The sequence below is a fragment of the Carya illinoinensis genome, chromosome 13 (genome assembly GCF_018687715.1).
Source record: "Carya illinoinensis cultivar Pawnee chromosome 13, C.illinoinensisPawnee_v1, whole genome shotgun sequence".
Classification (NCBI taxonomy): Eukaryota; Viridiplantae; Streptophyta; class Magnoliopsida; order Fagales; family Juglandaceae; genus Carya; species Carya illinoinensis.
Window position 1 is genome coordinate 2,991,757 of NC_056764.1, and position 13,081 is coordinate 3,004,837.

Consider the following 13,081-nt stretch of genomic DNA (forward strand, 5'->3'; position numbering starts at 1 on the left):
TTATTATTATTATTATTATTATTATACCTATCAATATGTTAATCACTTGCGTCTAAACATGTTTCTTCAACAAACTTTGCTCTATATTTCGCTCAATTTGCCATTTGATCGATGCACGAAACTTACTAACTCATGCGTTCCATGCGCCTGAGATTTCGCTTCGCCCAGATGCATCAATCCTACTAGTTCTACCCACAAAATCAGAAACAAGAACCGAACAGAAAAGCTTGGAAACTCGTGCCAGCGATCCGATTAAGAAAGTTTCATATTTTATTATGAAAACCATAACACAAACAAAAAACTCGAACAAACACGCAGAAACAACTTATATATATAATTAACATTTGCTACTATAAACACGAGGCTTTTTGACTCCAAAGTCTCCGCCTTTTTTCCTTTTTTTCTTCCCCCACTCAACACATTACATCCTTGAGAAGCTTGTACCTGCGCGTAGCAGTCCGTGGGGAAGGTGTCGGACTCTTACCCTTCTCGGCGCTCTCTTCGCGATCATGCTGTTTAATTTTGTCCCCAGAATACTCAGACCGGCTTGTGATTCCAGCGTCGTTTACAGCCGCAGATTTCTTTGAAGAGCTACCTTGTCTTGTGCTCCTTTCCTCACTTTGGCACCAATCGCACAGTTCAATCGGCTCCGCAAATTCGCTGTAGTAGTTACTACAATACCTGTAAAATCAACAAGATAACCAGCATAATTCACTCATAAAATATAACCAGAAAGATACATGGGTCTCATGGTTACGATCACCTAACAGCAGGACTTAACCTGTTAATAACATAATAGACATGATGCTGATGGTGATGCTAAAGAGCATCCATCCGTTTATTAGTATTTGAGAATATGCCATGCTATGAAACATGATGGTATATCAAAGATGATATCCATGATTAGGATGACAGGGACAATGATATAAAAAGAATCCCATAAATCTTGATAGCATATGTCTGTCTATATATATGAATGATGATGGTGGTGGTGATGACTGATGAGGATGGGGTGATGGTGAAAGCCAGACATACGAGTGCTGGAAGCGATTGCGGCATTTGTTGCAGCGGAAGAGCTTGTCCGGGAAGCCCACGTCTCCGCACATGCTGCATACAGTCTGGAGATCCACCATTGCTTGAAGCTTTGTATCGCTAATTAAGACAGACAGAATGTGAAAGAGAAACCCAACAAGAGGTAGATAGCTACGAAAGAGAGAGATTGAGATTTATAAAGAAAGTGGTTTTGAGTCGGTGTGAAATATTTATTTATAGGGTAGATTTTTGGTATATTTTTATATATTATTTAGATCTCAAAAATATTGGATATATACACAGGTAGACCACAGGTTGCTTGCAGACTTTCAGTCGTTTTCAGTTAGAGCAGGCATAGAGAGAAAAAGATAAACGGAGAGAGAGAGAGAGAGAGAGAGAGAGAGAGAGAGAGAGAGGTGAACCTTAAAATTGTGGTTAGACAAAATGACAGTTATGTCCCTTCTGAGCTTTGCTCGGTTTTCATTACCTTACCTATCAGCCCATCCTTTCCATCTTTTGTCCTTTCTCTCTGCTACTTGCTTTTTAGTTTTTACTGCTAGACAGTAGTACAGTGCTATTACCAATTTACCAGACATAGAGACACGTTTGAGTTCATCTTCTGCTCATTGAGACGCGTTTTATTTTCATATATACATATTTAATAAGAGAAAAAAATTAAAAATTATGTATAATACATAATGCGTGATGTAAAAATAACGAGTAATTTTTCTTATATTAATTTATGGCTTCTGACCTTACACTATTGCAGTTTGGGTGTGGAATATATAGAATGAGGTAATAAAATTCTACACAGCCCTTAATTAATTCATGCAGCTAAGGGCATATAGTCCACGTATTATTAGTAAAGCAATTAATCAATTTTGATGTCTTGTGAAAGTGATATTTGAAAATGTTGGGAATATGACGTCAAGGGGTGCAATAAATTCAAATTCAACTTTAAAATTGTAATTGGAATATATATTTTCAACCTGTTTAAAAAATCAACGATTTAATTTTATATTAAAGTCAATAATCCTAAATTTGAGTATCCACTTTATTCTACTCTTATTAATTTTCAAATCCATTTTCTAATACTTATAAATATTTATTTAAATATTTTTTAATAGTGTGACATAGAGAATGAGGAGAACAGAAAAATGAGTAATCACATCAATAATTTTTCTAAATTTAAAATTCTTGAAAAATAATTTTATGTTTAAAATGATATAATAGCAATGGTTTTGCTTCTAATAATTTACTTAATTATTTTGAAGTTTTGTTTTTAATATTTCAAGACCTTTATATATAAACAAATATCTTTAAATACAACTTTTTATTAGCCATTTAGCTAAGTTTTTTTAAGAAATTGTTAGCTTATATACATCCTTGTCATTAATTACTTTCTAGGGGGTAATTGAGGAATGTTAGAACCCGAAGTACAGTACTCTATTATTTACCTACTTACCTTTAGACGAAAAAGTCAAGACCAGAAATAAGCCTCGGGAATAAACTACGGTGCTCTGCAACTGTACGTGAACGTAGTAAACAATGGATCTCGACCGTTCATATATTCGAAAAAGTGCGATGGGATTATGAGGGTCGTCAAATTTGCACAATCATAATATTAACAGCTCTACTGATCTTCGTGAAACTTTCCTCACCGTTCGATTAATAGTAGGTGGCGTCTTGGTCGTTCTAGATCGATTGGGCTACGCAATTACAGTGTGGAATGTCATATTTCGCATGGTAAAGTTGATAAGTATCATGTGGGGCCAGGGCCTGTTTCTATCAGCTCTTTTTAAAGGAATTTAATTTAATTTAATTTAATCGAGGAAAAAGTGAAATAAATCTAAAAAATTCCTATAATTTAAAAAATAAAATAAAATCAACAAATGGAAGATTTTTTTTTTTCTTTTTAAATTTGGAAGGTATACGGCGTTTCTGTTTTTTTTTTTTTTTTTTTTTTTTTTTTTTTTTCAAGTATAAGTGGAGGGATTCTTTTAATAGACACGTCAGAGAAATAATCCCAGTCCAGTCAACTCTAAAAAAAAATAATAATCATATTTTTTAAGTTTGGTCTCCGATTCTGTAGAAAGAGCCAAGCCCACCTCAAACGATCACTTTTGTTATAATATGACCACAAAACTTCCAACTTGGAATATGTTGGTAGACCAAAAATAATAAAATTTAAAATATTAAGAAAATAGATATTTTACTTTATGCGTATAATAATATTATGCCTAAAATTATAAGTATATGTAACATTCTTTTTATTTAAAGAAATTAATTTTTATTGACCGGAAGGTTAAAGAAAAAGGGACCGGATTTTTTATTTGATAATTCATTTACAAAATAACTAAGCAATATACAGGAAAATGTTATTTTTCAAATTAAGAATTAAGAATTTTCAACGTACGTGTGCTAAAAGCTGGTTTTCAAATTAAGGCTGAGGAAAGCTTGAAGGACGGAGGGAGCAATGCCTTGTCAGAGTGACGTCCACGTGGCATCATGTCAATTTTGTAAATGCCACATTTCAGATTCACACAATACATGGCAATCGTTTGTCGTCTTGACCTTGATGGCTACTCTGCGACTACGAATATTTATTGGTCTTGGCTCTAGAAAATGCGCAAACAACTCTACTTTTTGTGAAAAGCAAGAAGGCGATATCTTTACGTAATTTGCTCCTGCTTTAAGCCATTTTTATTGTACTTGTATATTCATTCATAAAACTGTTAAAGCTCGATCATGATCTATCTTAGAATTATTGTATGAATCTTTTTTTCTTTTTCTTTTTTTTTGATAAGTAGAATTATTGTATCAATCTTGTGGGGTACTTAAGGCTTTTCAAGTTTTCAGCAATCAGCATTAGTTCTTTTATACAACTTTGTTTTATGACCAGTCTTTAATTAATTCTAGAGTCTCCTCTCACATACCAAATTATTTTTTTATTTAAAAATAGAATTTTAAAAATGGGTCGAAGCAATAAAATAGAATCATTTTACCTATAAATCGGTATGAAAGAGATATTTGAAGAATGCTTTGATTTTGTTATATTTTTCATTTATGGGAGAGGAAGATTTGGAATGCAATATATAATTCGTCCTTTCTTAATGGAGAATTTTGACTAAATTGGTTTGTAGATCAATTATTCTCTCAATTGTTACGATGGATTAATGATTAGGGCTTATTTAGATTCAAAAATAAGATAAAATAATTTTAAATGAAAGTTAAATACAATATTATACGTTATAATATTATTTTTTTAATAATATTATTATTTTAAAATTTAAAAAAATTGAATTAAAATTTTGTATAAAAAATTTAAAAAAATTATAATAATAAATTGCGATGACATAGAATGTTTTGCAAATCAAAATGGGTCATGTAATTTTATCTTTTTCCGAGTGCTCTGCCTAATTCTGCGTTCCTGATCTTGTGGCTCCAAAAGTCTCTCCACTCTACTATGCTTAGCCAATTGCAATGTCCAGAAAAGGCGACGGACGTACACCAATTTCTCTTTTCTCTATTTACCCATAAATGCACAGTACTACTTATAAATTGCATCGGCGGGATTTCATGGCATGCGCATCACGATCGAAGGGGTATTATCTTTTTGTTTTTCTTTTCAATTAAAGGTACTTAAAAACCTTGTTTCAAGGATTTGAAAGAGACCTTTCACTACTCATCGTACATTTTGTCTACCGTTTTATGTAAAAAGGTTATAATTAAAAAGATTATTATATGTATAGATCAACATGATGGAGTAGTGAGCGAATACCGCATGGCTGCATGCATTAAACCTAGCTAGCTAGCAAAGATATCGGGATTTCCTTGAAAACACTGTCTCTCGATCCGTTAATTATGCATTATATTCATCGATCTAATGCAAATTGGTACTTAATTTGTACATGATTTAAACGTGAGAATAATACAGTAAGCATTATAATGATCATGAAAAGAACAGATCCTATAGATCGATCACTGTCCGTTTCCGTAATATTATGTCTGGCTACAACTCGAACTTAAGTCATAGTCTAACGTCTCTAACTCTAATAAAGATGCAATGATCATAACATAAAAACTTCAAATAAAAAGCCTCCCATATATTCTCCAACTCAAATGCGAGTTAAACATCTCGATCGATCGATCTTAAGATTAAGCCAACCCCCTTAGTGATTTTTAACGTAATACCTTGAACACACACACACACATGTGTATGTGTGTGTGTGTGTGTGTGAGAGAGTAGTTTGAAAGACTTCCATCCATCCAAAATCTTCTTTTGGATATTGTTTTTTTTTTTATTGCTTTAGTTATGTGCGAAATTAGTGCATGCCTGGCTAGTACACTTTATTTTTTTCCTAATTAAATGGGTCATGAGCATAATTAAGCTCTTTAAATGGTATATTTTAGAAAAATAATTAAAATTAATCATATTCTATAATTTAAGGAAATGAGAATTTAGTTGAATATATATAGTTCATTTTTTATCCTGATCATGGAAACAGATCAATCTGAAAGAGATTGAAAATTCTGTATTTCCCATGCGTTGAGCAATCGAGATTAGAGTTGATGGAGCCATAATATAAAACTTAGGAGGGCAGGCAACGAGAGGGTATAATACTATACATAGTTTTGGAGTGTGCGCACAAATAAAAAAAATACATGAAAGTTGCACACTCTAAAACGAAAACTATCATTTCTCTATATATATGGTTTTGTGGGGGCTGGAATAACTATAATTGATGCGAATAAAAATGTAAAAGTAGAGAAATCATGATCCAAACTAACTTGACTTAGACTGCTAACTAACTCCCCTATCATTGTTTTCATCCCTTAAAGATGTAATTTTCCTTACGTTTTAGTTACCTTGTCATTGCATCGGTACTCACCAACTATAGTATAATCTTAACAATCATTTTTATCATCATTGCTTTCTAGCTAATGATCATATCAAGAAATTAAGAGATAGAGAGTCACGAACGATTAATTCAACAAAGTTCACATATATTTTTAAGGCATTCAAGTATCGTGTACATGTACTCTTTTAAAAAATAATAAATTTAAATTTTATATAAAAAAATATTTTTTAATATAATAGACTTTATTTTTTCTTAAAAAATATATACAAAACCAATATTACTTATATATATATATATTATGATTGTGATTGCCTGATTGAATCAGTTGCGTCAAATATTATGTTCGTACTAGAATCTCACATTACGTGCGTAGGTATTTATTTATAAGTGCATGCATCTTTCAATTTTCTTGACTGAATTCGCGAGACTCCGTCTGAAATTTAGATTGCCCGTCTGGGGATGTATGTATATACGGCAGTCGACACGTGACCACTATTTCCTAAAAACCGTAAAGACAAAAATGACCATAATTTTATTATATGTATTTATTATTTTATTTATAAGACTTATTTTTATCAGTTTTGTTTTAAATTTTATAATTTTCATTATATCAATAACTAAGATATGAAAAAATTAAGGTCTCGTTTAGTTATACAATTTAGATGAAATGAAATGTTTTATTGAAAGTTGGATAAAATATTAGTATAATATAATTTTTTAATATTAATTTTTTTGAGATCTAAAAAAGTTAAATTATCTATTTTATTTTATATGAAGATTTGAAAAAATTGTAATAATGAGATAAGATAAAATAATTTAAGTTTGAATAAACAAACGGACCTAAGTTTTTTATAAATATTTCTTTAAGTAGATTTAACATTTTTCAAATAATATATTAAAGCAAAGCGTATATATATATTGGAGGTACATAATTCCACTTTTAATTATACTTTTGGCGCGAATTTGATCGTCGTTTCGTGACAGGGAATCATGATTAGGATAACAAACGATGGTATTTTGCAATAATAAATGAGATCAGGAAGGAAGAGGGCGGTTGGTAGAATAAAAAAAAATAGGAAGTTGGCTGGCCGGATGATAGCTAGCTAGCTTCAATAATCAATAGTGCCCATTGATATGTCAACATCTAAAATTTGTTGTGATTCTCAAAAACGTTCAAATCGGCCTACCTTGTCATGACTCATGGCCACGTCAACGTAAATTCGGATTTTCGGATTTTCATTTGATTATAAAGAATAGATAAAATAAATTAATAATTAAATAAAATATAATTATAATATAATTTATTAATATAATTTTTATTTTAAAATTTTAAAAAATTATAATAATTATTGTGACGCCCCCAAATCCCCACGCCCGAACACGGAGAAATCGAGACGTCCGGATTGTGACAACCCGGGTCACCATCCCATCGACAGGTGACAAGTGTGTGCAAATGCAACAAATGTGTACGAAAGAACACGCAGCGGATAACGAAAGTCATAACTAAGTATCAGAATTTTTCTTAACGTAATACAAGCTGTTTAAAACGTACATAGATAAAATATTACAAAAACACAAATACAGCTTTAAACAAATATAACACATAGCATCAGCAACCCGGCGGAGCCGCATCCTCGGGCTCAGCCTCCTCCTCTTCGTCCTCTAACTCTGCACCAAAAGCTATGGAACCAAAAATGGTACCGCAGGTAAGTAAAACTCAAACACTACCAGATAAAACACATAGAACTCAAACAATATGCATGAAACATGCCCAATGCACAAAACCCAAAGACACAGTTTCCACACACGCCAAAAACCCATTTGGCCCAAAAACACATCTTTTCCGGAAAACACGCCAAAGTCACATTTTATCCGTATGCACCATGACCTCCCCTAGGGGTCATCCGCACACCCTGGCTCTAATGTCACACCGCAGAGTACCACCACGCATGTGACACCTAACGAGGGATGCCCAGTTCCGTGCCCCGTACGTTCGTAGCCAAGCATCCTCTAGCCCTCACCAGCGAAGGGCCACGAAGTCGGTGCGTAGAGCGATGCTCGGTTCCACGCCCGGCGCGTTCGTAGCCAAGCAACCCCTAACCCCCGCTCCCGTCGTCTAGCGACAACTCAGTGGACATCACTCAGTTTATTCCGCTCCCGAGTAACCAGATGAGCTCCACCGGGATAATACTCAATCCCGACTTGGGGTCGTGATACACACGCACCCGTAAGACCACTTACGCCAATACACAGGCTTTTCACACATAAACAAAAATACACGTGCATGCACCATGAAATGCCATATCAATGCATAATAAGATAACCAACCAACATAAAACAATAAAACAAGTAACTCCGTCCTCCATCCATCCGACCCCCGAACTCCTCGGACTCAGTCCGGAATCAACCAACCAGCAGATTAATTAATTGAAAGAGCAATATATATTTAAATCTGAAAATAGGGTTTGGAAAATACTTACAGCGCTATATGGCAATTTTAGAAAACACGCGGCGTTGCAAACGGCGTCGGAAAAGCAACGTCACAGTGAAAATTCACTGTGGTCGTGGGTTGTGAAAAACTCACTTTTGAACGGGGACAAACTAGGACACGAAATTAATAGGGAATGGTCTAGGGATGATTGTGAAGCTATTGGAAGTGGTGGTTGGCGGTGGGTGGCGGCGGAATCGCCGGAAATAGGCCGGAAGACGCAAATCGGAGATCAAGCTCGTAGGAGCTGTTCCAGTGGTCGTTGGAGGCCGAAAATGGGTGGGTTAGGACGGCAAGGGACCGATGATGAAGTGGTGAAGAAATGGTGGCCGGAGGTGGAGCGACGGCGGCGAATCGAACGAAAAACCGTGGGGCTTTGAGGAGGATTTCCGGCCAAACGGCCGGCCGGCAGGGGGAGATATTTGGTGGGATGGTGCGCCGGAGGGAGGGGGTTCGAACGAGACCGGCGGTGAGCCAAACGGTGGCCGGACGGCGGCGGTCTGGGCTGAAGAAGATTCCGGCCGTGGGTGAGGAGAGAGAGAGAGAGAGAGAGAGAGAGAGAGAGAGAGAGAGAGAGAGAGAGAGAGAGAGAGAGAGAGAGAGAGAGAGAGAGAGAGAGAGATGGGGGGGTCGACGCGGGGGAAAGCAGGAGGAAAAAGAAAAAGAAGACAAAAAGAAAAAGAAAGGAAAAAGAAAATAAGGGAAAAAGAAAAAAGGAAAAATATGTAAAAAGAAATGAGGTCCAATCCTCATTCCGGGAAAACAAAACAAAACCGCTAAAAAGAGATTAAAAACTACAAAACAACTAAAAGAAATAAAACACAACGTCAAATAAATTAAAAACTAATTTTAAAACGTAAATAAATTAAAATAAATAACTAATATATTAATTAAAATAAAAATAATTATTTTAACAAAAATACATTCAAAAGCGGGTCATCACAATTATATATAATAATCTCGTATCTTTTATCAAACCAAACCACACAAAAAAGTTTTATTCGCATGGAAGCATGCAAAACATAGTCTCTACTTTATTGACATGATAAGACTATTTGTTAGAAAAAATTAAAATTAAAATCTCTTACGAATTAAGTGTTGTTAGGTTAATAAAATAGAGGATATGTTTTGCACACCGCTTTCAAGTACAAGAACTTTATAATGTAATGTTACATTATAAACATTATAGAATTTGTAAAAAAGCATAGAAGTGTTACAATTATAAAAATAATAACATATTTTATGAAAATAAACTTACAAATTAGCTTACATGATGATTATATAATTTATTAGATTTATTTTATAATATAAATAATTTTATAATCTAATATATAATATCAAACTACGTTAATTTATAAATTTATTTTTTATGATTTTTTATTTTATTTTTATGAATAAAGTATATGTCAAAAAAGTAGAATAATCTATCAAATGTCAATTATATGACAAGATAAAGATTTCCTACTTCACCAAATTACCAATATTGGGACCTAATTATAATTAAATTATTAAGGACGTCCTTTTTACGTCAAACAAAGCTGATCGGAAATGAGTCAAACTGATTGTGTTAATTAGCAAATTTTCAAAAAAGTACTAAACAAATTCTTACAAACCATTGTTACGGGTATAAAAATATTTTATAAAAATAAATTTATAAATTAATATAGTTTTATAAAAAATATTAAATTTAATTTATAATAAAAATAATTAATTTATAATTTAACTTATTATATTAATTCATGTTAATTTATAAGTTTATTTTCGTTCAATTTCACTATAGTTAAAATATTTATCTTTCTAATATATTAAGAAATGCGTGTTAATGAATGCCAGTGACTTATCTAAGTATATACTATATATTCATACTCCTGCAGACAGAAAGGTTTAACATCAAGTTCTTTCACAAAAGTTTAATTAACAAATTGCATCGTCACCATTTCAATGGTGAATTTAAATTTATTAATTGGTAACTCATTCGATGAAGTTGAAATATATAAATTATTATGAAGAAAACAACTTAAAAGATGCATGGAAGTTTGCTTTTATATTTATCTATCCAACGAAATAATATATATATATATATATATTTAGATATATAGAGGAAATAACCCTGATAATTATAATTATCCAAGAGTCTGAAAATTAAATACACTCATGAATCAGTATTTTGTGGTGAGGAGCTTTTCTATATATTGTATCCTATGCATCGATTGGAGATTAGTTTTCTAAGTGCATTAATATTCCTATCAAAAAGGAACATAGAATATGAATTATTATTGCCTTATCAAATCATTTGAGGTTATCTTAACAACCCATGCATTATTAGAGTTCCAAAACGACCACACTACAAGTGATTGATGACTAGGACTTATCATTATCCATCAATCCATGTTTTAAACAAAGAAAATTAACGTACGTAATTACACATGAACATACAATAGCTAGCTAGCTAGCTGGACCACATGATCGACCTATTAATGGAGTTGCGGCTTTGATTAACGTACATTGAATTCTCCACTCGACAAACATTACTGTGGAGCACTTGATCAGTACACGTACCGAGTGAGGATAAGGTGGAAGTGTTGAGATATTAATTCGAGTCTTGACCAATAAGAACAAGCTAGCTAGGGCCAGTAGCTAGCTTTGAATCATCGAGCCTGGTACTGATCAATTCTTCAGTATATAGCTGTCCTTTGTTTGTTTGAACTATCCCCAGTTTGTTCAATTCTCTTTTGTTCAATTCATGTTAATTAATTCTGTCTGATTTCATCTAATATTAAGAGTGTAAGCGCAAGTTAATTTCTTGATGATCAGACTAAAGATGAGAATTGCTTGCTTGTATGTTATCAACATAAAACCCTGGCTGCCATTAAAAATCTTCCTAAGATACAAGTCAAAAGTAAATGCGTTCAGTATTTGGAAGACACAAATATCCGTACTGATGACGATGATAAATATAGGTGCGATATTCTGGGCTTATAGGCCTTAGCCAACCAAGTCATAAATGAGGCTATTCCATTGATCGGTGAGCACAAATCTTGAAGACCATGGGGCGAGTACTGAGTCTACTGACTACTCGTCACTTGTTAAAAAGATCTATTAATATTGTTTTGTACGATTCCAACCTCCTAGAGGGCACGGCAATCTTTTGTGTACCTTAACCACAAGCCAATGGTTCCCAAAAGAAGAACATTTTTCACCACAAACTCCAACTCTTTTTTTCCCCTGCTTTAGAACCGTGGATCATCGGGGCCACATAAGATCTGACAGAAATATTGAGAATCCTGCTGTAGTCACTATCCCACAAATAAGTTATAGCGAGATATTAATTCCACGGTCTTTTATGAAACCACATCAGCCTAGTCCGCATATTTCCCAGCAATGCATGTGTTTTTTTTTTTCTTTCTTTTTATCATTCAATGTGAATCGTATATACATGATGTTGAGCGAAATATAATTATTACAGGATCAAGATTCTGCTGTCCCCAGATCGATTTAAGCACATGACCTCATTTGTGAGAGCAGTCTCGTTGGAATATCTTAATCTAAAAATAATGCCACTTTTTACTTATTAAACATAAAAATCGCGTATATCAAATTATACAATAACAAATTTTGTAGCTTTTAACTACAATGATTGAAAAAAAAAATATTAAATTTAATTACAACTGTATAATTATTAAATCTTTATGTTATTAATTTATTGTAACTCTCACTCTCTCTTCTCTCGCATTTATATATATATATATCTAAGTTCTTGCACCAAACCCAATAACTTTAATTCATGAGCTAAATTAATTAAATAATTAAATATTAAATATTTTTTAATTAAAATTAAATTCATGATAAAATTAAATAAATTAAAAATATCAAAAAAATTTTTAAAGTTAATAGTATTTTATTACTATGTAATTAATAAATAAATAATCTAATATAAAGATTTGATGTAAATGAAATAGTCAAAGTTAAATTCATATCATATTATTTTATTATTATATAATAAAAAAATAACTATTATAATATAAATATTTATTTGAATAGAATACCTAATATTTAAATTCATCTTATATTTATAAAAAATATCTTTTACATCTGCACAATAACAGGGATCTAATATGCAATTCAAGTAGCTTCTAAACCGTTCCTTTTAATTAAGATTGTGTTTACTGATCATCTCAATCATTCCTCTTATAATTTGTTTAAATTACTTTTCGAAAAAGAAGAGTGTCAACAAGACTATATAAAAATATATATAGTACCATCAGTTCATGAACCAAACTCCTTCACTCCATCCGGAATGAATGTTTGCAGGAAAGAGATGCCGGCTGCTTTAGTACCTTTGAAAACAAGAGAAAAAGACACGTACGTACGTTCATTTTCTATCCGTTAGTCCTCGAATCGTGCTTACTTTTTGTTACTGTGTTAAAACTTAAATTCCATTAAAGCAAACTCTCTTCCTTTGAAACAATTGAGCGAGAGAGATTAAAGTAGTACTAAATTAAAGCTGATGATCAAGGGCACTGCATGCATCCTGTTTAGATGTTAAATTAAATTGAAATGAGTTGAATTTTTTATAAATAATAATAAATTAATATGATATAGTGAATTTTATGAAATTTATTTAGGATGAATTTATATATATTTAAATATTATAATAAGTTTAAATGTATTTATAAGACGTTAAAAATATTATACGTAA

At 32.4% G+C, this 13,081-nt stretch overlaps 1 protein-coding gene across 1 annotated transcript; it reads right to left on the minus strand.

Annotated features, from left to right (window-relative positions):
• Nucleotides 1-252: 252 nt before the first annotated feature.
• LOC122291303 lies at nt 253-1,253 on the minus strand. Its single transcript, XM_043098977.1, has 2 exons — nt 1,036-1,253; nt 253-681 (listed from the first exon to the last, which is right to left on the minus strand). The coding sequence occupies exons 1-2, from the start codon at nt 1,131-1,133 to the stop codon at nt 414-416; spliced, it is 366 nt and encodes a 121-aa protein (XP_042954911.1). The 5' UTR covers nt 1,134-1,253; the 3' UTR covers nt 253-413.
• Nucleotides 1,254-13,081: the final 11,828 nt, after the last annotated feature.

What these genes read in the sequence shown, in the direction of transcription:
- LOC122291303 (XM_043098977.1), bottom strand. Translation starts at nt 1,133, where the DNA reads ATGGTGGATCTCCAGACTGTATGCAGCATGTGCGGAGACGTGGGCTTC. An exon ending in CGCAATCGCTTCCAGCACTC is followed by an intron (nt 682 to 1,035) that starts GTATGTCTGGCT and finishes TTGATTTTACAG; the next exon opens with GTATTGTAGTAACTACTACA.